This window comes from Panthera tigris, chromosome D1 (genome assembly GCF_018350195.1).
Source record: "Panthera tigris isolate Pti1 chromosome D1, P.tigris_Pti1_mat1.1, whole genome shotgun sequence".
NCBI lineage: Eukaryota > Metazoa > Chordata > Mammalia > Carnivora > Felidae > Panthera > Panthera tigris.
The window spans coordinates 5,782,364-5,808,039 of NC_056669.1; the positions used below are offsets into that span (position 1 = coordinate 5,782,364).

The following is a 25,676-nucleotide window of genomic DNA, read 5'->3' on the forward strand; positions in this document are numbered from 1 at the left end:
TGGGGAACATGGTCATCAAAAACAGACAAATACAGGATTGTTTGTAAAATCAGGCTCTCTCACTTTAATTGGACTGATCCTAGACAAAATGTTTTTTTCTCACAGCTTCAGTTTCCTTATCTACAAAATGAGCTTTATGCAATAATCTTATGAAACAGATGGTCAATATCCCATAAAATAAGAGGTGTAAAGTGTCCAGTACATTGCCTCAAAAAGAGTAATCAATTAACAGATAATAGCTTTTATTTTTTATTTTTTTAATTTTTTAAGTTTATTTATTTTGAGAGAGAGAGTGTGTGTGTGAGCAGGACAGGGGAGGAGAGGGAAGGACAGAGATATCCAAGCAGACTCCACACTGTCCGTGCAGAGCCCAACTCAGGGCTTGAACTCAGGAACTGTGAGATCATGACCTGAACTGAAATCATGGGCCACACTGGGCCACCCACCCACGAGAAAAGATAATAGCTTTTATCTAACATTGTGTTTATCCATTCACATATTCTTTGTAAATATATGAAAAGGAAGCTATATCACTTTTTAGATAAAATGACGGATAGCCACAAAATCGAATCATGACAGCCTAAGTAATAACATTAAGGTTTGTGTCCCAGAATATCCAGGGTTCACCTACTTCTAATGTTCTATGGAAATTATTCTAGTTTATTAATCCCTATTCGACTGTCAAAAGAAAAAAGAAGGTTGGCAATACAAAACAAACATGAGGCCCGCAGTGATAAAGGGAATGAGAGAATTTAATTTTAGATGACTATAGGAAAAGTTGTCCCAAATAATAAAAGAGCTTGGCAGTGGCCCCACCCGCGATATTAGCACAATGATGCTTCTTCTGGCAAAAAAGGCTCGAAATGAGTGGCAGTGTTCTGAATATACATTTCTTCAGGCTTCAGCTTTTAATATATGTAACAATTGAACATTCTGTCTCAGGAAGATGGATCATCGCGTGTTTTCCAATCATGGGTTTAAAGAACTCTCTGTCTGCACCATCGTGGTAATCCACTTTGGTGAGCTATAGACCAGGGGGAGTCATGAAGCACAAACGTGAGGACAGTCTGGGAGTGGCACTCTGGACGTCAGTATGTTGTTACCAGTTTAAAAATGAGAAAACTGAGGCTCGTTTTTGTTACCTAATGTGCCCTAAAGCATTCAAAGGCAGAATCAGACTTTAAATCTAGGAAACCTGGTATGTGGTAGGTCTCCTCCCAAAGCATTTTCTCATCCCTCTGCTCAGAGACCAGGAGGGACACAACATAAAGGCAACAATGACATCAGAGGGAGAAAGTCATCATAAAGCAGACTTTCCTCAATCCGGGGTGCCTTTCAATTCTGACGGCGATCCCGGCCTGTCCCCTACTTACCCCTTCTGGTTCTGATTGTTCCTTCCACCACACTGTCCAAGAAGTGAGTCCAGCCCCTAGAAGCTGGAGTTACAGAAAGACTAATACAAAGATGTACACTCAGTGCCCCTTTTCCTCATATTGAGGGAAGAAGACTGTGCTGTATGGACAGGTGAGTGTGCTTGTGCAGAGTTTATATAAAAAAATTTAAAAATAAACTTACCACAAACTCAGCCTGACACACAGTAGAACATTAAGCATAAAGGAGAAACTAAGCAAATAAATCAGTAAAATTTATGCTATGCAGGAAAGGCTCTTGGATACAATTGTAATGGAACCTGGAGATTATTTCTACCCCTCATTTTAAGCCCCCTTCCAAGCATAATCTACTCTTTTATCCACTAGACACATACTTCTATGTATATACCTCCAGGGAGCAACTTTCTCATTTATTCACATTTCCCCAAGCCCCCAAAAAAACATGTTAGTCCCTCCTATGTACCAAGCAATTATAAAGGCATAGAAATATAAAAGAAAGTAATTTAGATAAATAAACAAGATAACATCAGCTATGATAAATTGTATGAAAAGGAATACCAGAGAGGAATAGAATACAAAATATCTGGGTTGGAGATGTAAGGAGGGGATGGAGGGCTTCTCTAGATTGGGTGGCCATGGGATGTTTTTCTGAAGATAACGATGTTTAAAAAGAGACCTGAACATTTAAAAAAAAAAAAAAAAAAAGTAATCCATGTACCTATCTGGGGACAGGCCATTTCAGGAAAGTGGGATGGTATGTGCAAAGGTCCTGAGGCTAAGCAGGAGTTGAGAAGCCCACAGACGCCTGGCAGGGAGGGCGGGGAGTGACAAGGGGGAGTGGAAGAAGATGGAATCAGAGAGGTAAGCAGAGCCCAGATCACAGGCAAAGTTCAGATTTTACTCTATCACACGAAGCCATTAAATGGTGTAAAGCAAGGATTTCACAGTGTGATAGCTGGCCCAGCAGCGTCAGCAGAATTATCTGGAAACTCATTAGAAACTCCCCACGAGTCCATGGGAGACATGGGGTCATAGTCCTGCAGGCGAGGTCCAGCCCCCTGGGTTTTAACAAGCCCGCAGGTGATTCTGATACACCTTAACAAGTGAGAACCATTGGGCTGAAATGAGAAAGGGACATAATCTAATCTGATTAGTCACCTTTCTGTGGTGGACACAACGTTGAGGCACAAGACTAAGTGTCCAGGCCAGAAGCCGCCACAGCAACAGTGGGGATGCAGAGGCTTTTCCACACGGCATGAATCATTTTCACCCTCCTTTTTCCAGCCCGAATGGTCTCTGTGAATAACTGTGTGAACCAGAGAATGGACAAGCTGAGGACTAGAACAAATTTTTGAAGATGAAGTTCCTGGGGCACAGAGAGGCTGTCTCCCTGACAGAGGCTCGCGAGCTCCTCCCTTCCGTCCTCCATCTGTGTGAGCCTTTCAACAGCTGCTCCCTGCATTCATGTCTCCATCTCGGAGACTAAAAAAGCCTCAGAGAGTTTCTGTGAACTACTTGCAAGAATTCATCAAGGACCAGCAGGCAGTCCTGAAGTTCTGATAAATAAAGCAGGTCCAAGGTCAGTTTTAAAGGATAAGAAAGGGAGGCTGGGAGGCCTGTGGTTAGAGGGGACTTAAGAAATTCACAACAGAAGGGCTGGGACCCTTCTGGACATGGATGGAGCTAGAAAGTTATGCTAAGTGAAATCAGTCAGAGAAAGACAGATACCATATCATGCCACTCATATGTGGGATTTAAGAAACAAAACATATGAGCAAAAGGAAAAAAAAAGAGAGACAAACCAAGAAACAGACTCTTGACTACAGAGAATACACTGACACACTGGTGGTCCCCCAAGGGGAGGTGGGTGGGGGATGAATGAAACAGGTGAAGGGTGCACTTGTGATGAGCACAGGGTGATATATGTAGAATAACCATATTCTACACCTGAAGCTAACATAACACTGTATGTTAACTGCACTGCAATTACAATTTTGAAAAAAAGAAACCCCAGGAGGGCTAGCTTATACTCCTTACCATTCATCCCGATTCATCCTCCCAACTCAAGGCTCCTTAAAGCTGAATTACTTCAAGACAAACCTTGGGCAAAGCCCTATTTCAGAGATTTGGAAAACCATCGCTCTCCCAACCTCACCCTCTGCCGGAAACATGTAAACTAATACTCAGCAATTTTTACCAATTGCCTGAAATCCCTTTAACTGGAAGAAACACACTCCTTTTCAGTTAGAGATAAAAAGCCTTTAATTGTGTCTTTGAAAGAAGTACAACAGGCAGGTGTGAATACTGAATTCAAATGTTAGTCATAATAGATACTCTCCTTTTTCACTATTACAGAGAAATAGGAAGAAAGAGAGACAGATGGGTGGGGACACTGGGGCCAAGGGAAGAGGGAAGACAAAGTCAAGAAAGGCCAGTGTCACAATACTGCCACCAACATCTCCTCTCTTTTCGCGTGCCCACGAATAAAGGCAGCGGGCACTGGTACTTCCAAGTCCTCAGAAGGCAGCCCCCACTCAGGTGAAAATGTGTTAACGGGTCTCTTTGGAGACAGCTGGACATCAGGATGCCTCTTTATCGGAGTCACATGCACGGTTTTCCTTACACTGTCTCTAAGAAACAGAACTACCAAAGACTATTTGGAGGCCAAGAATCACCACAGGCTATGTCTACAAGGAAAGAGGGAGCAGGAGAGTTGAGGCAATGGCTGAGATAAAAGAGAACGCCCTCTTACTAATGGAAAAATAATTTTCTCCTGAATATGGTAACATAGTCTAGGTAACTACTCTGATCACAGTTACAAGATTCCTGCTCCAATCTGCCCTGAGGACATACGTTCAGTTCACAAATGAGCCTTTCATCAGTTACCATTTCATTTCAAAAGAGAGGGCATTTGCAATTCCAGGAAATGATTTGTTTTTTGGTTACTGGTATTGTGTTTAAAATATTAAAAATACTCATTGCCAAGTAGTATTCCATTGTGTATATAAACCACACCTTCTTTGTCCATTCATCACTTGATGGACATTTAGGCTCTTTCCATAATTTGGGCGTTGTTGAATGTGCCGCTATAAACATTGGGGTACAAGTGCCCCTATGCATCAGCACTCCTGTATCCCTGGTGTAAATTCCTAGCAGTGCTATTGCTGGGTCATAGGGTAGGTCTATTTTTAATTTTTTGAGGAACCTCCACACTGTTTTCCAGAGTGGCTGCACCAGTTTGCATTCCCACCAACAGTGCAAGGGGGTTCCCCTTTCTCCACATCCTCGCCAGCATCTATAGTCTCCTGATTTGTTCATTTTAGCCACTCTGACTGGCGTGAGGTGATATCTCAGTGTGGTTTTGAATGAAATATGGCCTTTTGTAGCAACGTGGATGGAACTGGAGTGTGATGCTAAGTGAAATAAGTCATACAGAGAAAGATACCATATGTTTTCACTCTTATGTGGATCCTGAGAAACTTAGCAGAAGACCATGGGGGAGGGGAAGGAAAAAAAAAAGGGAGAGAGGGAGCCAAACCATAAGAGACTCTTAGAAACTGAGAATAAACTGAGGGTTGATGGGGGGTGGAAGGGAGGGGAAAGTGGGTGATGGGCATTGAGCCGGGCACCTGTTGGGATGAGCACTGGGTGTTGTATGGAAACCAATTTGACAATAAATTTCATTAAATAAATAAATAAATAAATAAATAAATAAATAAATAAATAAAATAGGCGCCTGGGTGGCTCAGTCGGTTAGGTGACCAACTTTGGCTCAGGTCATGATCTCACGGTTCATGGGTTTGAGCCCTGTGTCAGAATCTGTGCTGACAACTCAGAGCCTGGAGCCTCCTTTGGATGCTCCCTCTCTCTCTGCCCCTTTCCCGCTCGCGCACACACTCTCTCTCTCCCTCTCAAAAACAAACAAACTTTAAAAAAAATTTTAATAAAATAAAATTTAAAAAATAATAATGACACTAAACACAAGAGCAAACAGGTTGTAGTGCTCACCACACACAAGAAACTGTGCCAAGTATATTGACTAATTTGATCCAAATACCACGCTTTGGAAGCAGCAAATCCAATGAGAGTGATTAAGTTTTATTTTAGAATATGTGGGGAGAGATTAATTTGACATCATTTGCCTCCATTAGGGTAAACCATTTAAAGTCACTAATGGCCTCAAACTAAAAGCCATCTCACGAGTTTAAATAATATGCTTCTCCTAGTACCACAGTTTTGAGGACTCATGTGACAAAGTTTCAAAGCAATTCCCTCTGAAATGACAATTAACATAATTATCCAGCACTTAAAGTATATGGCATTGTACTAGGTACGGAGATTATGTTTCCACTAAATCTTCTTTTCTTCTGTTTTGGTTTAAAAAAATAATCACAGTGTAGCCTACTAGCCACAAATATAGTCTCGATCCCCAGGGCAATGACTACTGGCCCCAAATGTTAAATGATGCTTGATGGCCTTTCAAAAGGTACTAGGATTTGAATCTTAGCTCCTCAAAAGTGCTCACAATCTTACACAAATAAATGATGGCAGCTCAGAGAAATTAACTATGTGAATTACAAATACGCACTGCCTCTCATGTCAATGACTTCAACTTCTTCATTATAAGGTAGTCTGCATCAGAAAGTGAATTGAGGCTTCTGTATTTCCAATTGCTTTCTGCCATGGCCAGTCGTAAGTATACCTTACACTTATCTGGAGCTTTCTATTTACAGAATACTCCCACTGAAATTATCTCATTTACCCACGGCATCTAATCTTCAATTAGCTGTTACCATCGTCATCCTCCCTTACAAAACAGATTAAAGTAACTTTAAACTTCTATGTGCTGGTGAGGGCTGGAGTTCCTGTTCCTTGATTTTGTCTTCTTACATTACACCATATCCCAACGATGTCAAGAAAAGAAAGATTAAAGACAAATATGGAACGTGGAACTAACTAAACTAACTAAAGCAATACCTCTCCTTGAACTGTATTAGGCTTGTAATGACTGAGTCGACTTTCCTAAAGGATTCTAAAATCCTATTTAAAGCCTCTCAGTTGGTACCATTAAACCTGACTGTATTATGAAGGCACAATTAGGAGATTCGGTGGAGAAGATGGAAAGAACACAAGAAGAAGAAAAGTTGAAAAGGAAAGGCAATACCAAAAGGGAATTTCATTTAAAAGGATTAAACAAAAATAAAGCAAAGGAAGTCAATCCAGGGGTCCCAAGGAATCTCTGCCCCACAGCCACTGGTAAAGACTGACTTGGGTGGCAGGAAAGTGCATGCCCAACAGCTGTGTTTGAGTAATTATCTTTAATTTTCCCCAAATAATGACCAAAATCTATTTTACTTACCCAATAACTTGGTGCTCATAATACTGCAATGTCCTCTGGAGAGTCTGCTGTATCGTCTGAGGCTGGAGAAGAAGAAGAAAAATAAAAATATATTATCAGCAAATCAGTGCCTTTCCCCTTCTGAGCATCAGAGGCAGATATGGGGCTTCTGATTTATCTTCTACGAGTTTTCACTTTGTAATATTAACCCATTATGCATTTTGCCATGTATTTTCTCCACAGGAAGTAATATGAGGTACTCAGCAATTACCCCGAATTTCCCAGCATTTCAAAGGTGATAGCATTTCCTAGCCATATTTTTTCCAATTCTTTTGCACCAGCCCTTAGGTTCATTACAATACTCAACATTTATTGTGGTTGTCTACAACAAACCGAGGCCTTGAGGGCAGTGGAGGGGAGGTGGACTCAAGAAACAAGGGCCATGCCCAGATCAAGCCTCACCTCCTCAAGGACTTGAGAGTTTTCAAGCAAGGATGCTGAGGCCTCCAAGAGGGGCCACAGGTACTCTGGGCAACAAAATGGGGTCTGCGGCAAATACATAACTAGTTCCCAGCCGAATTGTATAATCCTTGCCTCTCCGGGAGAGCTGAAGATAGTTTCTTACTCCCAGGTCAACAAATTTTTCTTAGACTTATTTAGGCAACAAAGCCTGGGCTTCAGGTTTCTGACCCAGGTAGCCACGAAGATCCCTGAACATAGACTTTATTAAGAAATTGGGGTAAGAACCAAATCAGAAATTAATTTTTGGAGGAATCAGCCTCCAAGTGTGCAAGGAAATGGGTACAGGGCAAATGCCTTCAACAGCTGTTTTTCATTTACACCGGGTGAAGAAGATGAACAGGAGGCCTCATGCTGGCATGGATGTTTCTTCTCTTCAGCACAGAATCAAAGCACAGTAGATAGAATGTGCCCAAGCAAGAAAAATCACTCCTGAATCGAGAAGCAATGGAGCTGTTGAGAAATCTAAAGAAGCAGCAGACACAAAAATCCCAGTGCACAAGAAAAGTGTGCTTTAAAAACTCAACCCACGGCCAAGCTAAACCAAGTCATTATCAGTCACTGGCTGGGTACCCCTGGGAGCTGGGCCTCTTGCACTGGCTGGGAAGCTTGTGAGCTAAGATAACTTTCTCTTTGGCAACATGCCCTAAAAGCAGTGACTATGCACACAGGGATTACCCTTCCAATAACCTCTGGTCACAAAACGTGGAACAGAACGCAGGAACTAGAGTGCATAGGGCCAGTTAAGACCAGAATGACCTCATTTGTACAAAAGGGCATTTTTTCCCTGCACCAGGAATTTCCCAGTTATTAAAAAGCACATGTTTGTGACAGGAGTTAAGCCTTTTAAAGAGCTTTTTTTCTTTTGTGAAACCATTACTTTTTTTTCCCCCAGCAGGAGTTAAATTTATAGTTTCCAAATACATTAAAAGGGAAACGTTCTCTGGGAATATCCGACAGAGCTCCAATGCCAGAAAGCATTTATATACTTCCTGTCGCTCACCAGAGCTGCTAGGCACGTTCTGATGGTCTAAACTCCAAACACAGCAGGTGACTACAGACTATCTCCTCATCATCAGCAAGCCAAAGCTGACTTCAGCACAGAACATCTCATCACCATGGATTCATAGAGTCCTCTTCAGAGTTTGCCTGATTGCTCACCCAATGGCTCTTATCGGTGAGAGATGTCTTCACGTAATCTCGGGGTCTCTCTTGACCTGAATAAAAAAGCCACGTGTGGGCCAAAGCCGTCCACGGGGGTGACTTCTGCCTTGAGAGTCATAGGGTCCATTCTTAGTCCACGTACGTCAGCAATGCCGGTCAGTATATTAATGGGAAAAACAGGGGCTTTGAAGATATGCAGACCTTCTCTCCTCCTCTAAGAATACACCTCCATACCTGACCCCGACTCAAGAGGTCATCCAACATTCTATAGGCCAAGATCCCATTCTTCTTACCTGTATCTGCTCCTTCCTTTCAGAAGGAATTTAGAAACATGATTTTAGAACACAGGGTTTAATATCAAAGTGAGTTCAAAAATCCACTCAAAAGCCACATGACCTTGGGCAGTTTACTTAAGCTCTCTAAGATTCCTCATGTGTACATTATTTTTATAGAGATTAATTGAAATAAAGCAAAGTCTCTGGTGCACAGTAGATACATAATGATAGTTATGACAATACTCAGCTATAAAACATGGCTTCTACCCTCAAGAGTCTCATAATCTAGTGGAGGAGCACAGGATTTAAGTCAGACCGCCCAGCCCACAAGTGTAATGTTTGGAGATCCTTACCACCTAAAAATTCAATACAGCTCCTACTACTGTTAATCATAAGAGGGTGCTGATTCCAGTAGACAAAGGAAACAACAGAAAAATGGCAGTTTCATTTCCAATGAAAACTTCAGATGAGTCCAGAGATGGTCATACAAGCAGAATTCTGAAAATTAAGATTGAGGATAGTCCTAGAAAGCAGGCTTACAAGTGGGAAGGACACTGAAGCCCCATAGTTGGAATCAAGACCTGAGGCCTTAAGCTTTACAAGGAATAAGAAACCACGAACCTCCTTCCTAGGACACAAAGAATGGGCAACAGGAGAACTAGGTGGCCTAATCATTTTATAGCCAAATGCTGAAGGATCTGAGAGACAAGAGTGGGGAAAAAGATGAAATCCAGTATTCCTATCATGAAAACAACAACAACAACAAAGAGGTCTATGATTCTTCTGTGCTTACCCCAAGCTAAGATAGAGATAGTGACCTCTCATTGTTCCTGTTCAACCCCAAGAAGCAATGGCTAAAAACATATAGTTGGAGACACAAGGCAGCCATCTGGGTCCTGCACACGGATCGTCTGGGGCAGACAGAAGGCACTCAAAGGCTGCCATCACATGGCCACAAGATCTCCTTCATCTCCTGTCTCATGAACAGCTTCACTCTGCTTGGCCAGCAGTACTGACCCCTGCACACTAAATGTTATGCTCACTTAAGGTCATGGGATCCAAACATCCAGCCATGAAACAGTCCCAACAGAGCCAGAGAAGTGGTCCCCGAGGAGTGGGAGGAAGCAGTTCCCAGAAGCTGGCCCTGCAGAGGCTGCAACGCAGTCCCTGCCATGGACATCTGCATCAGATGGATCTAGGGATCAGGTAGGAGGCAGGGAAGTAAGACATGAGTGTGTGTGCCCATGAAACACACTCGTCATCATATAAAGCACATGCTCACCTTGATTTTACAGATCAAGAAGTTGAGGCTCAGATTGGTTAAGTAAAGAACCCAAGATCACAAAGGTAGGAAGTGAATAAGCCACTAAAAGCCAAGACTGGCTTCAAAGTGTACCCCTCTTTCTACAAGAAACCTTGAGGGTCCCTCTCATCTTTAACATTCTGGGATTTCTATATTGTTTGCTAATATTGACAGCACTTCATCCTTCCAAAAACAAACAAAACTTCATAGCTAATTTTTGTTTTTTAATGTTTATTTATTTTTGAGAGAGAGAGAGAGACAGAGACAGAGACAGAGCATGAGTGGCGGAGGGGCAGAGAGAGGCATAGGCAGAATAGAAAGCTGGCTCTAGGCTCTGAGCTGTCAGCACAGAGTCTGACAGGGGGCTCAAACTCACAAACCGTGAGACCATGACCTGAGCCGAGGTAGGACACTTAACCACCTGAGCCGCCCAGGTGACCTTGATAATTTTAAAACAAGCTTCTCATTTCTGCTTTACAGCACACACCCATAGGCTACAGAATTAATGGAAACCCTAGGCCCTCCTTTAAAGAAATATCTGTAAATAGCCATGTCATTTTATTTACTTAAATATGAGGAAATTACATATCAATGTCAGCAATTAAATGATAGAGATATACATTTAATTACTAACTCTCTAGGCCAGTGGTTTTCTATTCTGTCTGTACATTAAAATCACCTTGTGGGGGGCGCCTGGGTGGCTCAGTCGGTTAAGCGGCCGACTTCGGCTCAGGTCATGATCTCGCGATCCGTGAGTTCGAGCCCCACGTCGGACTCTGTGCTGACAGCTCGGAGCCTGGAGCCTGTTTCAGATTCTGTGTCTCCCTCTCTCTGACCCTCCCCCGTTCATGCTCTGTCTCTCTCTGTCTCAAAAATAAATAAACGTTAAAAAAAATAAATAAATAAAATCACCTTGGGGAACTCTAAAAATACCAATGCCTGAGTTCCACCTCCAAATTTTCCAACTCAAATGGTCTGGGAGATCCAGTTGCTTCTAATGTGCAGTCATGGGTTGCATACCTGTAGTTTAAGGTATAAACATGATGATCAAGACCAATAACACTCTACAAACCTTATCTTAACTAAGTCCACATTAATGAGAACACATTCTTTATTCAAATATCAAGAGAAGTAAGCTTCTGAGAGGTGTTCATACATAACTGCCAAGTTTAACACAGTTCCATTTATTAACTATCACTAATGACTTATACTTAATGTGAATTTCTTAGATAAATAAAGAACTATATTGCTTGAGGCATAAGTAAAGGATGTTTAAAATTTCCATACAACTCAGTCCCGGGCACTTATGTCAGCAATGCTGGGACACATACATACAACATAACAGCTAGTAAGACACTCCCTCTATGAGAGGCACTGCTGTAAGCTCCCTGCACACGAACTCCCTTGTTCGTCACATCAACAGCATGACGTAGACATGGGTGTTATTATTTTACAGATAAGAGAACTGAGACACACAAAATTGAAGCTGCCTATGTCACACAGGTAAAAAGAGGCAAAACCCGTACTGAAGAGTAGGTAATCTGCTCCAGAGTCCAGGCGCAAAGCCTCCAACCTACACTGCACATTACACTTAAGACTTTGGATCTGGTTGTACACTTTACAGTTCACGTTTTGTAACGCGTGCCGTGCCAGCGGATCTTCCACCAGTCACAGGGGCCTCCAGGGAAACAGTCAGGCTGGTGTTATTGTCACCATTTGACTGAAAAAGAACCAAAGTTAGAGATGTTACAAGTCCTCTTTTGCAAACAGAGCATCTCTCCCCTTAGAAAGTGTTTCCAGTAAGAATTTTTTTTAACGTCAACACACAATTAAAGAATCACATGGATTCAAATTGTCGGCTTCTTGAGGACACATTTAAAAATCTTGACACCAAACCTGTATAGACAAAGAAAGACATAGGCGAAATCAGGAATAAAGTCTTGCCTTGGACACACGTTTCCACTCCTCCTCTCTCAACTCTTTGTCCTCCTCTGGCTCACCCCTTCCTTACACCCTGGGCATCTAATATCTTCAGCTGCATTCTGATAGGCTCAATCGCTACCAACATCATGTAAACTTCCTAAACAGGTCTCCAGTAATCATCATTGCATAATCTACTTCCTTTCCTCATCAAAATTTTCAATACCTTTAGTGCTCTTATCTCAGGTGGTGCTCAGAAGGAGTCATACCTCCATTTCCTCAAAAACTTGATCCCTGGTCCTAAGGTAGAGGAAGATAAAAAAAGGAGCTTCCCTACATTATAAAATATGGTCTGAACCACTAACAGTGGAATTGTGGTAAATAGGCTTATCAGTGAGAGATAAACTGGGGGCAGAGACCACTTCTCATCCTCTAAATCACACCACAGGGACCTCCATGTTCTCCACAAGATTATTTCATGTACTAGGACATGATATGCCAAATTCTATCATTTAACATGACCAAAATCATAATGTGAGATACCCTATCTTTACGGCTAAGCCTATAGATGCCAACGGACCAAATGATATGATTGGTATTAATAAAACTAGTCAAAACAATAAGTCAAAACAGTAAGTCACTTCCAACAACCAGCTTAACTGCTTCTGAAAGATATGTGATTGCAGTATTCATCAATCTTGCTAAATATGAAGACAAAATATTCACTTTCCCAGCCTCTGACTAAACTTACTACATATAAACCAAAAAAAAAAGAGAGAGAGAGAGAGAGAGAGAGAGAGCAAGAGAGAGAGAGAAAATAGATGGCAAATTAAATATAGAACTTTGAGTCAGGACCTCTGTATTTCAAGCCCAGCTGTGCTACTGACCTTTTTATAAAATTAGCCAACATCTCTTCACCTGGGAGTAGGAAACCTTGGGGAAAAAGATGCTTCCATTTTCCCATCTGAAAAACACTTGCAAGAAGTTCCTAGTTCTCAGGGTCATTTGAAGTAAAGCATTGCAAAGTTAAGCACTTGAAAACAGAGGGTTGGATCAGACCGGAGATTCAACCATCTCTTGGGAAGCTTGGCAGTACCATTTCAAGCGAAAGACACCAGTAATTTGCTAAACAAAATGTGGTAGTCCAGATAATTAATCACAAAAAGCAAAAGTGGTAAGTGTGCTAAAAGAAAAAAAAATAAAGCTACGAATGCATTAGAAGGTAGACTTCTTCTCCCCGTACTGGTTGAAGATCTGCATGATTTCATCCAATCTCCATTTTATTCTCCTTGTGAACACAAGTACACACCTGAATGACCCCATGAGAGCTTAGGGTGGAGGCTGACATGATGCTAATTGACCCATACAGGGATTCAAACTGATCACCTTGGCCTTATTAGAGATATGCTCTAATTAGCAAAGCACAGTGGTTACCATCATTGTAATTATTGATTGTAACTGAATATACTTACCCCCTAATCAACAGTATAATCAAGTCTTCCTATACAAAGTATGTTTCCTTTCCAAGCATTTCCCTCTGTTATTTTAATGCCCTTCCAAATATACCCATTGAGTTCCAATTTAATACAAGACCTAATATCAACAATACCAATTTAAGCTGGAAGCACTCGTTCCTTAAACTGAAAGAGATCCAAGAGGTGATTTATTTACTCCTATCCTTCCTTCCGGCAAGAATACATTTAAGTTATCCAAGAATTTTGGATGTTTTCAACAAACTCTGGAGAATAACAACACCACTTTAAGTTTGTAAAACACTTCACAGCTTACCAATCACTTTCTTTTTTCATCTCATTAGACATTCACAACAACCTTGTGAGTCTCCGATGTAATTATCCACGTTGTACAGATGCAAACACTGAGATCCAGAGAGGTCAAAGTGCTTTGCCTCAGCTACCCAGAGGGAAAGAGCCACCAATAGGACAAGGACTTGGGTCTCCTACAATTTTTCTCCCACAAGCTGCTTTCACTCTGTTGAGTATTGAAATATCCTTCCATGTATCTAACTGAAATCCCTAATTTCCTTTTATTCATTTTTAATGGCTTTGAAAACAAGGTGGTCAAATCGTTTCCCCAAATTCATAAATGTTGTTATTGTTATTTTAATAGTTCTGGTGTGGTCATTAACTTTTTAATTGGGAAGCTTTAGGAGAAACGTGCTTCACTGGGCACCATCGTGGCCAACTTGGCTGTCCGAATAAAAATGCTGTCCGAATAAAAATGTTGAGACAGGACGGTACTGGTTCTAGACACCTTCTCGGGGCAATGGATCACGCTGCACTACAAACCTTTAGAGGATATGGCTCCAGTCCTGAACCCTCCAACCAAAAAGCATCCCACAAGATGGTGCAAGGCTGACTCAGTCTACGAAGAGAAATAATGCTAAGTTTTCCTGATTAAACACCGTAGTTACGTGGAGCAACTCATTTACTCCTCACAGAAACCCTAGAAGAAGTATTATGCTACTTCATAAATGTGAAAACTAATCCCAGACAAGTTAAAAAACATGCCCAAAGTCACGTAGGTACTAAGTGTCTAAGTCTACATATGTGTCTCCTTTACATGTGACTGCCTCCAAACGGCCAAGCTTTTAATCTGTTTTTCTAAAATGAAACACATTCTTCAATCTTCAAGGCAGAAAAGGTTACAGTTGAAAGGAATTAACTCTTGAGGCACCTGGGTGGCTCAGTCGGTTAAGCATCCGTCTTTGGCTCAAGTCATGATCTCATGGCTTATGAGTTCCAGCCCCACGTTGGGCTCTGTACTGACAGCTCAGAGCCTGGAGCCTGCTTCAGATTCTGTGTCTCCCTCTCTCTGCCTTCCCTCCCTTACTCACACTCTGTCTCTCTCTTTCTCAAAAATAACCATTAAAAAAATTTAATAAATATATAAATAATAAAAAGAAAGGAATTAACTCTTGGCTAGATTGTGTGATTTTGAATGCAGCATTTTATTTTTCTGAACTTCAGCTTCCTTTTTTATAAAACAGAAATTTCTAGCATAGCTACTTCTCAGGGTTGTTACGAGGTCAAAATGAAATTAAACTACAAAATATGATACATATATGTGTTATATGATTCCATAAAAAAAAATCTCTTGATGAGGAGGTAGTCAAAAAATTGTTAAATTGAACTAAACTGACCATGTCTAACATCTAGGACTGTTGCCAGACATGCCTCACAGCCCAAAGATGCCAATTAGATGCTGCAAAGCTAATTGGTATCATTTCAACTCCTGAATATGCTACTGGAGAGCAATGGCCCTCGTGTCAGGAAATCATTTGTAGCCCCTTACTTTCCTTTGCAGCCTGCACTTGGGCATTCCCAAAGAATTCTCTATTGTTTCTAGTACTTGGGAGCCACAGCAAGGGGTTTTCCCAACAGGAGCCTGGAGATGAGGGAAGTAGGATTTCCTGACAGTTAAATTACAAAATTAACCCACAAAACGGGGAAATGTTTTGTCAACTCCAAATGTATCAGCTTCAAAGATAATTTGTAAATGGGTGAGGGAGATTTATCTCCAATCATCCAGCCCAAAGTACAGCTCCAGGCAAAATGGGCCACTGAGCAACAGATACAACAAAGGTCAAGAGGATGCAAACAGGGCATGGGGATGGAAGGTGAGGTTAACAGAGAGCAACCCACAGGGCAGAGAAGGAAGGGGAACAGTTTATGAAACATTACATCTAACACCGTTCAGGGTATACTGCCCTCCGTCACATGGAGAAAGATTATTCCTAAACAAAAAAGTGCCCAACCACCTTAACCAGAGGGATTCTTATCAACAGCCATGGAGCATCAGGTCTCATTAGCAAGATCGAACCCAATAGCTCCTTAAACCGGATTGAATCATTCGGCTTGAAATTTCATTTTGCTTTGACTCCAAGTGGATTAAAGCAAACTTTAAAAATTTTTTTTTTGTTAATGTTTATTTTTGAGAGACAGACACAGAGACAGAGCACAAGAGGGGGAGGGGCAGAGAGAGAGGGAGACACAGAATTCGAAGCGGGCTCCAGGCTCTGAGCCGTCAGCACAGAGCGCAACGTGGAGTTCGAACCCACAAACCGTGAGATCGCGGCCTGAGCCGAAGTCAGACGCTTAACCGACTGAGCCACCCAGACGCCACTAAAGCAAACTTTTAATTATGACTTGGCTCATCATGTAGCCTGAACAGGTAAGAAATGTGCTGACCACACAGACTTCAGGTAATGAGCCTCACTTCACACTTACTGCTCACTGTCAATAAGTAAATTGTCATGCAGATGCCACAACTAGAGTGACACAGGTGTTTTGTTCAGTCACTCAGAGGCTGAAGGTCTGATGGCTTCAGGATACTGACTAGAACAGGTCCCTGCAGTTTAAAAGTCTCGGTTGCTGAAACATGGACAACCGTCCAAATCCCACCCAGGGTCCTGCCCAGCTCTGCTGCTCCCACCTCTCTTGGAAGATAAAACTCAACAAGGGCCTAAATATAGTCCTGTCTAGTGTTAACTACAATCTGATGATCCAGACAGATAGAAGCGTGCTTACTAGGCAGATAATGGCGCCTACGTCATCAGTGTTTATGATGCATCACGTTCCTAGGCTGAGGCACGGAATAATCACACTTCATTCTGGAAAAAACATGCAGGCAAAGAGAACGCTAACCCTGCATGACGTGAAAAGCCTTACTTTCTTTCATTTGACTCTATGTGAGCCCATTTTTTTACTCTAGGGATCACTCCATTATTACACTGTTTCCCCACTCCTTCCCACAAAGTATTTAATTACACCAAGATCTGTGTATGTCTGGGTATGCACAATTATACGCAACCTATGAAGAGAAATATAAACCCTCACTTACATAACTATTTCTAGGATAATCATGACTTCTTTTGCATTCAGAAATCAAACCACAAGTAACATCATTGCTCTTCCCAGACTGCGGCGGAAGCTAAACTACTGGCAGTGATGATGGCTTTTGTCAGTCTGTTCAGAGCTGCCTTGCCTATGGGAGCCCAGAGCGCACAGACATGACAGTGGACAGGCAAACTAGGTCAGCCTGGAGGCAGAGCCCTGATGAAGAAAGAGTCCTTGTGGTTTCTAACACAGGTCGATTTGGGACTCCAAGCACAGTCAGGAACTGCGCAACTGGCAAGGAATGGTCAGGTTCAGGAAAACCAACAGGAAATTGCGACCAGCCATCCCTCAGCGAGTCACACTTAGGAAACATGTGAGAGACGAAACAGGGAGTCTACACGGTATGTGGAGGATGAAACAATTCATGGCCGGGTAGACAGATGTCCACACCATGATGGCAAGAGCTAGGGCTACAAACAGGAGGCTGGACACTAAAATGCAGGTGGTTGCTGGCATCTTCACTTTGGGCAAGTTATTGCTCTTCTCTGAGCTTTGGTTTCCTCTTCCTTAAACTGGAGTTAATACTAATCGTGGTCCTGCCTACGTCATACATGTCCTGCACGAAACATGCCTTGTAAACTCCAATGATGGCACTCACTGCTAGTGGCTTTTCTGGATGGAAAGTGTGGGTCAGCACATCATTCCCTCACAGTCCTGAAGGGGGTTAAATTAAGAAGGGGAAAAAAAAATGTCACTAAGGCTTTGTGTTCTTGAGTGCTAAAAAAAAAAAAAAAAAAAATACAGTCAGCAAAAGCCCTTGATTTTTCAAACTCCTCTTCAAATCGGCTTACACTAAAAACTAATCAAAATAAGCCATTTATCACCTAAAATGGCCATGATAATAAGAATTGTTGTGGTCATTTTAGATGAATTCCAACAAAAGCCATTGAAGCTTGCTCACATTAGAACCAAACTTTTAACTATGTGGTAATTCTTAGCCATTTGCTTGCCTCATTACCTAATGGAAAATTAGTAACTGGGAAAAGGGGCGGGGTAAAAGGATGTGAGTAAGAAAGGGATACTGGGAAAAGCTGCCTACAGAAGAGGAGAAATGTTTCTGGTGCAGTATTATTTTTTCACATCCTTCCTAGAATACTACATGAGTTTTAAATACCTTACTCTGCCATCCAGCTTTACAAATGTCATTCAAATGTGGATCCACACAAGTCACATGTACACATTTACACCAAACAACAGAGAATTATAATGAAATGATGCTTGGGAACAAGATCTTGATGGGATATCATCCAGTGCTTTCCAGCTTTAAAAACAATTTAATTTCCTTGCACGTACAAGGGCTCTTAACTGGAGTTTCCAAGGCAAACCCAGTGCAAGGGCATCCATAATTGGCACAATACATATTAACCCATAATTTATTCATTTCAGTAGCCAAATCTCCAGAATCTCTGAGCATTATAAAACATAAGGACAACATCAGTCCTGCGAGCTTTATTTCAAATGAACCCTGAAGTAGCAGTAACAGCTCTTTAAAAAACACATAATAGTTTATGATACAAAATTAATAAGTATAACAGCATATAATCAAAGTTTTATATAGATGTATATATATATTATATATAATCTCCTGTATATTACATATTATCCCATATTATACTTCCTATGTTATATATATCCCATCATATACGTGTGTGTGTATATATATATATATATATACACATATATATATACATATTTATATATATACTTGATACCTACAGACCAAGGAATATATATTATCCCATATTATATCTCCCATATATTATATATACACACATAGTTGATTCCTACAGACCAAGAACATTAGATAGTTTACTGCAGTTCCAGAGGGCTCTAGAAGGCGGCCTGAGAAGCAGCGAGATATACCCACTTCTATAGCCATCAATGTATGTCGGAGCTTTGTGGGAACCGACACCAAGTTTGATTTCAGGATTTTAGGAGCACCAAGAGAACTATCTTCATGCCATCCATTCCCAGTCCTCCCCGGCCAAAACTTACTTTCCACTCCTTTAAGGTTCTTAAAATCAAGAGAGGTACTTTTCAACCAAGAATTTAACGTAAGTCCAATTTGTCTGATGGGAGAGACTCATGGCAGATTTTTGCGGCATGAGGTTTTGATAATAGAGAAAGAGTGACAGCAGTGAGAAAGAGAGTGAGAGAGAGAAAAGAGAGAGAGAGAGAGAACAGGGACAACCAGAAGTAACTGTCCCCTGCTTCACAATTTTTTTTCAACCTTAAGTCATAGCATATGAGAGTTTAACATCAAGGCAGAAACTTTGATACTCTTAACGTAAAGCATACATGATATACCCTTGCTTTCATTCCTGTTAGTGACTCTGGAAGAACAAAATAATAAACTTTGTTATTTTAGGTTTTTAAGATGTTTCCAGGCAGGCGTATCTTGATTTGATTTATAAATCACAGAAAGTAGCTGAATACCTTATTTAATGGCCAAGAACCATTGGTCAGATCTTATTTTCAGATTCACATTTTTAGCCTCGTATGTTATAGTTCTACAATGGTAACATTTTTATTGACCCGTACTTGAAAGTGTCTTACTCAATTTTTCTTTGAAAAATCATTATGTGTCTTGGAGTGACTTGTAGTAAAATGCTTTTTCCAATTATATACCCGATGGAATTGGTAATTTCTGTCATTACTGTCATCATGAATGCTATTGATTAAGACAATTTATCCCACTGCTATAATCAAAATAATTGGATATCTGTGTTAACTAGATATCTGAGACCTAGATTTTTCTCAATAGTCAAGAATGCAAGGCTAATGGTGGAAACTTACACTTACAATTTAACTTAGTATTTGATTTCCTCCAACTTCCCCCTACCCCCATCCCTAGAATGTAGTTGAATAAGGAATGAACTGACCAAGTGCTTCAAATACCAGCAGGCAGCAGCCTCATATACCAGACTTACACAGTTAGGTCCTTGAGAGCTGAGGGTGCCAACCATTCTCCTTCAGCACAAAGGCTGGGTTCATACTTTGCAAGCAAACTCTTAGAGAAAGAATTTCATTCAGAACAAAAGGAAAGACTGGTTTTCTTTGAAATGTGTTTATAATGGCAGTAAGTTTACACAAGAGGGAGAGAGGGGGAAAAAAGGAGACTTTCTAGCTTGCAAACACTGTCAGGTCCACAAAGTGCTTATTGATCGCTATTATCAGGAGGAAACAATAAACCTCTCTTCTCCAGCATCCACACCAGAAACTCCCTCCTATGTGTCTGAAGCTTCAGATGGAATCACAATAGGCAGGAGCTACAATTTACTCTTTCCCCCAATCTTTGTTCCATTTCCATTACAACACAGTTACTTCATCATTATCACTCCTTGTAATAAACGCCTTTAGAGGCAGATTCTTTTGTTAAGGAGATAAAAGACATTTTCACTACTCGTGGCAAATTATTAAAGAAACACAATGATAGTAATTATACCTACTCCAGATTCCTACTGAGTGGCATTTTTTAATTCAGAATCCAAAGACAGAGTCCTTTTCTTTCTGCCCTGCATGATCAACAGTAGATAGAAAGACAGATACATGCATACATACACACATGAATGACATATACGTCGATAAATAGGTAAATATCAAAAATGCTATTAAAATAAACTCATGTTTATATATGTACATACCATGATGAAAACACAGTTTGTAATAATCTCTGAACCCTTTCCTCAGTGAAAAACAAATAAAGAAATAAATTCCTTAAGTTAAAAATCAAAAATTTCCTGACACAACTTTTGAAAATGAAGACATCTCCAGGCACCTGGGTTGTTCAGTCAGTTAAGCGTCTGACTCTTGATTTCAGCTCAGGTCATGATCTCACAGTTCGGGTGATGGAGCCCCACATCAGGCTCTGCACTGACAGCACAGAGCCTGCTTGGGATTCTCTCTCTCCCCCCTCTCTGTCCCTTCCCTGCTTGCTCTCTCTCTCTCTCTCAAAATAAGTAAATAAAAACTTTTATAAAAAAGAAAATCAAGACACCTCTTATACACAAATTAAACCAATCACACATGAATATGTGAAATAAGAAGACAGAGTGACCCTGCACTGGGAGAATCTGGTCAACAGGCATTTTTAAACAAGACACTTTTTCTTTCGTTGAGATCTCCATAAGGTTACGAATTAGGATGACAGGCTTCTCACCAGGGCAGCAGCAGATTCTCCTTAAATGTGCTGTTGGGGTGATGTGAGTTTTTCTTCCAAGAGTTTTTGCTTTCCCTCGGGAAGACTTTACACAAGAAATAGGTTAGAAGAAAGATAAAATCTTTTTCATGCTTTAATCCTGAAATGTTTGCAACAGAATCATAAGAAAAAATGGGGTCGGAAAGGGGGGATTGTAATTTTTCCCATGTAAATATGACATAGCCAATTTTTGGCACAGAAAAAGCCAACAACAAGTATCTGTTTAATGAACTGGAGTTGAATTTTTTTTTTAAATATGGTTTGATCACATAGCAAAAACTTATTTCTTCCTCCTTGTACATGATGTAAATTGAGTGGTATAGTAGATTACAAGAGTATTTAAGGAAAACCCAACACTTTGGTTTTCAACTCTGCATATTTACTAGCACCATTTTCTTCTCCATAGATCTTGTGTTTTGGCTCATGACACAATAAAGTCAAGCATGCACAGTGGGCATATAGTAAACATATTATGAAAGAATAAAAATAGTAGGACAAAATAATTTCTTAAATCTATATATTATGTTTTATTTTGTTTTGTTTATTGTTACCAATTTTAACCCTAAAGTACATTAGTATTTATCAATTCATTTTTTTCTCACAACATTTGTATGGTATAGTGAAAATAAATATTCTTATATTTACTCTAAATTTATTCATTTGACAAATATTTGTTGACCAGCTACTTTGTGCCAGACCCTGGAAAACCTGGGATTTGGCAGTATATAAAAGAGACAAAAATCCTTGCTTGTTGAAATTGAGCAAAATTTATCTAGAAAAGGAAAAGGAGAGGGCCAATGAGCTATATTTGATTTTGTATGCCCTGACTGGCCTTATCTGACCTTACACACCTCCTTTCAACTGTGTGAAACGCATTCAATATAACAACAAAGTACAGTCCCATGCACTTGGCCCCTAATCCCTGGAGAGTTCCTTCCATTAGGGACCTTTCCATCAGGGTCAAAAAGAGCTCTAACTCTAAACAAAGTCATATCAGACATGGCAAGGGTAAGAACAGGGGTTATATATATAAAATATATATCTCAAATTACCTTTAAAACTGAAAGAGAGCACACTCATACAAGCACAAATCAAAAAAATAGTTCCCGCCACATGTTATTAGGCTTACCAAATTCTATCTTTAGAAGGATAAAAAAAAAAAAATCTGAAGTGTTCACACTGATAAAAACAATCCAAAAGTTATATGCAGTATAATATACAAATGAAAACATGTACTTCCTGGGGCACCTTGGTGGCTCATTCCATTAAGCATCCAACTTTGGCTCAAATCATGATCTCGCAGTTTGTGAGTTCGAGGCCCACATCAAGCTCTGTGCTGACGGCTCAGAGCCTGGAGCCTGCTTCAGATTCTGTCTCTCCCTCTCTCTCTGCCTTTCCCCTGCTCATGTGCACACACTCTCTCTCTCTCTCTTAAAAATAAACATTAAAAAAATTTTTTAAATGTACTTCCTGATTTGAGTATAAAATTTCTGAAGGATGCATTAGTGACATTTCTGACCTCAACTGACATCCCATGGTCAGTGCAGCTACCACAGTTGAACCAGATCTTGGGAACCGCAAATAGCACAAGTTAAACGTAACACTCATTAGGAATACAAAATTATTGGCCGATCACAGTTATAAAATCAGGATGAGATCATAATAAAACAGGTGTAAATAAAACCAAACTTTGCCAGCTGCCTTTGCATCACACCCCTAGTGCACCATATTACTTTCCCCTTGGGCAAAGAGAAAATATCCTCATGCTTGGCCAAGGGACTCAAGACTCTCTAGATCAATCCGATTTTTTCTGAAGCCTATTTATCTCATCCATCTCCAACTTTTTTTGACTGTTACCTTCAAACACTAGTCTCCACTTCTTTAATAAACTTTTATTTGGCCTCACAGGCCCTGTCAGCTCTTTCTCGCTTTTTACTTTTATTGCCAAATGTCTCGGGTGATAAATTGATGCGTATGATATCCTTTGTTTACTCACCACACATTCCCTCTGTAAATAGGTTTCTATCTCCGAAGCAGGTTTGACATCACTTTTCTAAGGCCCCCAGCCGCTTCATTCACACTGAGCACCACCCTTAAATTCCTGTCATTTCACAAATGTCAACCACCGCAGCCCTTGCTCTCAGATGCTCCCAGCCACCTCCCACCCCCACAGGCAGACAAACAAAACAGCACCCCGGCACCTACATTCTTCAGCTTCTCTTTGTATGCTAGTCTCAATGCTCTCTTAGGATTTTTGTCTCTCTCTCTTTCACTCAGAGAGCTCATCAGTTTTCAAGATATTAGCTACTACGTCCACAAGCTCTTGTCAAAACCCAATCCCAAATCTCTATTTATTGGGTACATTGCCTGCAACGTGACAGGCACTGACTGTGCTGAGGCTGGTGATCCAGCAATACCAAGCCCTGAAAGAATGCACATGGCTCAGCCAACCATTTGCACCTAAATTCAAAACATCCACTGCTTTGGATTTTCTCCTTCTCTCTGCCCTTCCCCTGCTCGTTCTTTCTCTCTCTCTCTCTCTCTCTCTCTCTCTCTGAAAAATAAACATTAAAAATTTTCTTAAAAAAGGGGGCACCTGGGTGGCTCAGTTGGTTGAGCGTCTAACTTCAGCTCAGGTCATGATCTCATGGTCCGTGAATTCGAGGCCCACATGCAGCTCTGGCTGACAGCTCAGAACCTGGAGCCTGCTTCACATTCTGTGTCTCTTTATCTCTGCCCTTCGCCTGCTCTCTCTCTCTCTCTCTCTCTTTCCCTCAAAAATAAATAAGCATTAAAAAAATTTTTTTAATCCAAGTGCAAACAAGGTTATCATTATATTTCTCCCACATGCCATCTCCCCATTACTACCTGTGTCTATCACTGTTTTCAAACGCAGGCACAGGCTGGGCTCCCTGGGAAGCACACTCTGAGAAGATCAGCATGTAGAAAGCTTATTAGGGGGTATTCTTGGGATCAATACCCATGGAACAGCACAGAAGGAGGCAGAACAAGAGGAAAGGAGGAGATGGAGGGTGATGCAGTCTCAGGGGAGGCCTCAGTTTACCCTACATGAAGATGTCCCTTCAGAGTTGGCTAAATGAGGGCAAGAAGATCAAGCCTTCATAGCTTCATGCTCACTAGTTACTGGAAGGGGGCAAGACCTTGGACAAGGCGACTCTTTTCAGTCTGGGCAATGCATGCAAGGTACTGACAATGGAGGGTGAGCATTCGCATCATGGCTAGCATCCAGGGGAACAAGTCCTTCATTTCTAAAGGGGCATCTAGACACTCCATCACAATGCCCACCATGCGCACTGAGGCTCAAAATATACCACAGGGTGGAAGGAATACAGCGCTTGGAGCTAAACATACCAAAATTCTAATCTCTTCTCTATCAGTAAGGAATTGTGATCCTAGGCAAGTTGCTCAACTTCTCTGAATCTCTGATAAGATTATTTTTAAAAGTCACAGACACAAATGGGGAAACATTTAAATGCCTTATACAGGTTAATTGCCTTCTTCCACCCTCTAAGTTGGTGGTGTTGTTGTTTAGAACTCTGCTCTTTCTTTCCCAAGTGCTGTGACTTCTTCCAAAATGACACTTGCTCATCGAGTCAGTGAGGATGCACCGAGCACCACGTGCCAGCCAGGCCTGCTCTGGGCACAGCGAACACCATCGTGTGCACCCAGACAACGCCTCTGCCCTGGAGGAGCCGGAAGTACAGCAGGGAAGACAGAGAACACACAGGAAGACCAGTAGATAAAGAGTAACTTGTGATGGTGAGGGCTGTGATGGCAGTAAACAGCCAGGTGACAGGGGCTGGGTGACAAAGGGCTGCCTGCTGCTGAGGCTGAAACCTCCTGAGAGCAGAAGGCTGAGCGAAAACAAAATGCCTGCCCGATGCTTCAGCGAGGCTCGATGTTACACTAAGTAGCCCCTTTCCTGTCTCTTCTGCAAACCTTCCCTCCTCCTTCCTTAGCCCTTTCTTTCAGGAACCAGCGCCACCCTAAAAACACGACAAAGGCAGCACATACACACTCCCTGTCCCGAAACCCATGAGGTCCTGTATCTCCCGCTAAAACCCCCAGCTCCTTCCTCTCGGTGGGCTTGCAGTTTGAAGACCTAGGCCTCCTGCAGCCTCTTTTGTCCCCCAAAGCAAAAAAGCTATTGATCCTGTTTATCCCCAGACTCTGTCTTCACATAGAGGTGGGTTTTCCACAACAAGGTGTCATTGAGCTGGAACGTGAAAACCAAGAAAGGGTCAGTCACGTGGACAACTGGAGCCAGGGGGCATTTCTGACCTGGGGATTAGGACCAAAGTCCAGAGGCAAGATGGTCCTTGCCTGGAATGTTCAGGGAGCTACTGTAGAACCGTGAGTGTAGGTTAGACCTCACGAGGTGAGGTCAGAAAGGTAGGCTTTCCCTGTCATGTAGACCATGGTAAGGTAGCACTCCCTATTACTGTTAGGAGTAGCTCATTAAGCACTGGGTGTTGTATGGAAACCAATTTGACAGTAAATTTCATATATTAAAAAATAAAAAAAAATAAAAAATTAAAAAAAAAAAAAAAAAAAAAAAAAAAGGAGTAGCTCATTAAATACAATGCGCACAGCACTTAGCACGACGCCTGAGGCATGATGAGGGCTTGATA

At 41.3% G+C, this 25,676-nt stretch overlaps 1 protein-coding gene and 1 long non-coding RNA gene across 3 annotated transcripts in view; one reads left to right on the top strand and one right to left on the bottom strand.

The window, feature by feature from the left end:
• The window catches only part of GUCY1A2 (guanylate cyclase 1 soluble subunit alpha 2), a 322,831-nt gene that overhangs the window by 285,007 nt on the left and 12,148 nt on the right, over positions 1-25,676 (bottom strand). Inside the window, exon 2 of the mRNA XM_042957957.1 lies at positions 6,751-6,812. Coding sequence (XP_042813891.1) covers positions 6,751-6,812 — 62 coding nt within the window. The remainder of the gene's footprint in view (positions 1-6,750; positions 6,813-25,676) is intronic.
• Positions 1,352-25,168, top strand: LOC122231050. 2 transcript variants are annotated; one of them, XR_006208162.1, is made up of 3 exons: positions 1,352-1,524; positions 2,676-2,970; positions 24,601-25,168. It is a non-coding gene; the product is annotated as an uncharacterized LOC122231050 (long non-coding RNA). The 2 variants fall into 2 exon arrangements; XR_006208161.1 differs by lacking the exon at positions 24,601-25,168 and adding an exon at positions 3,747-4,376.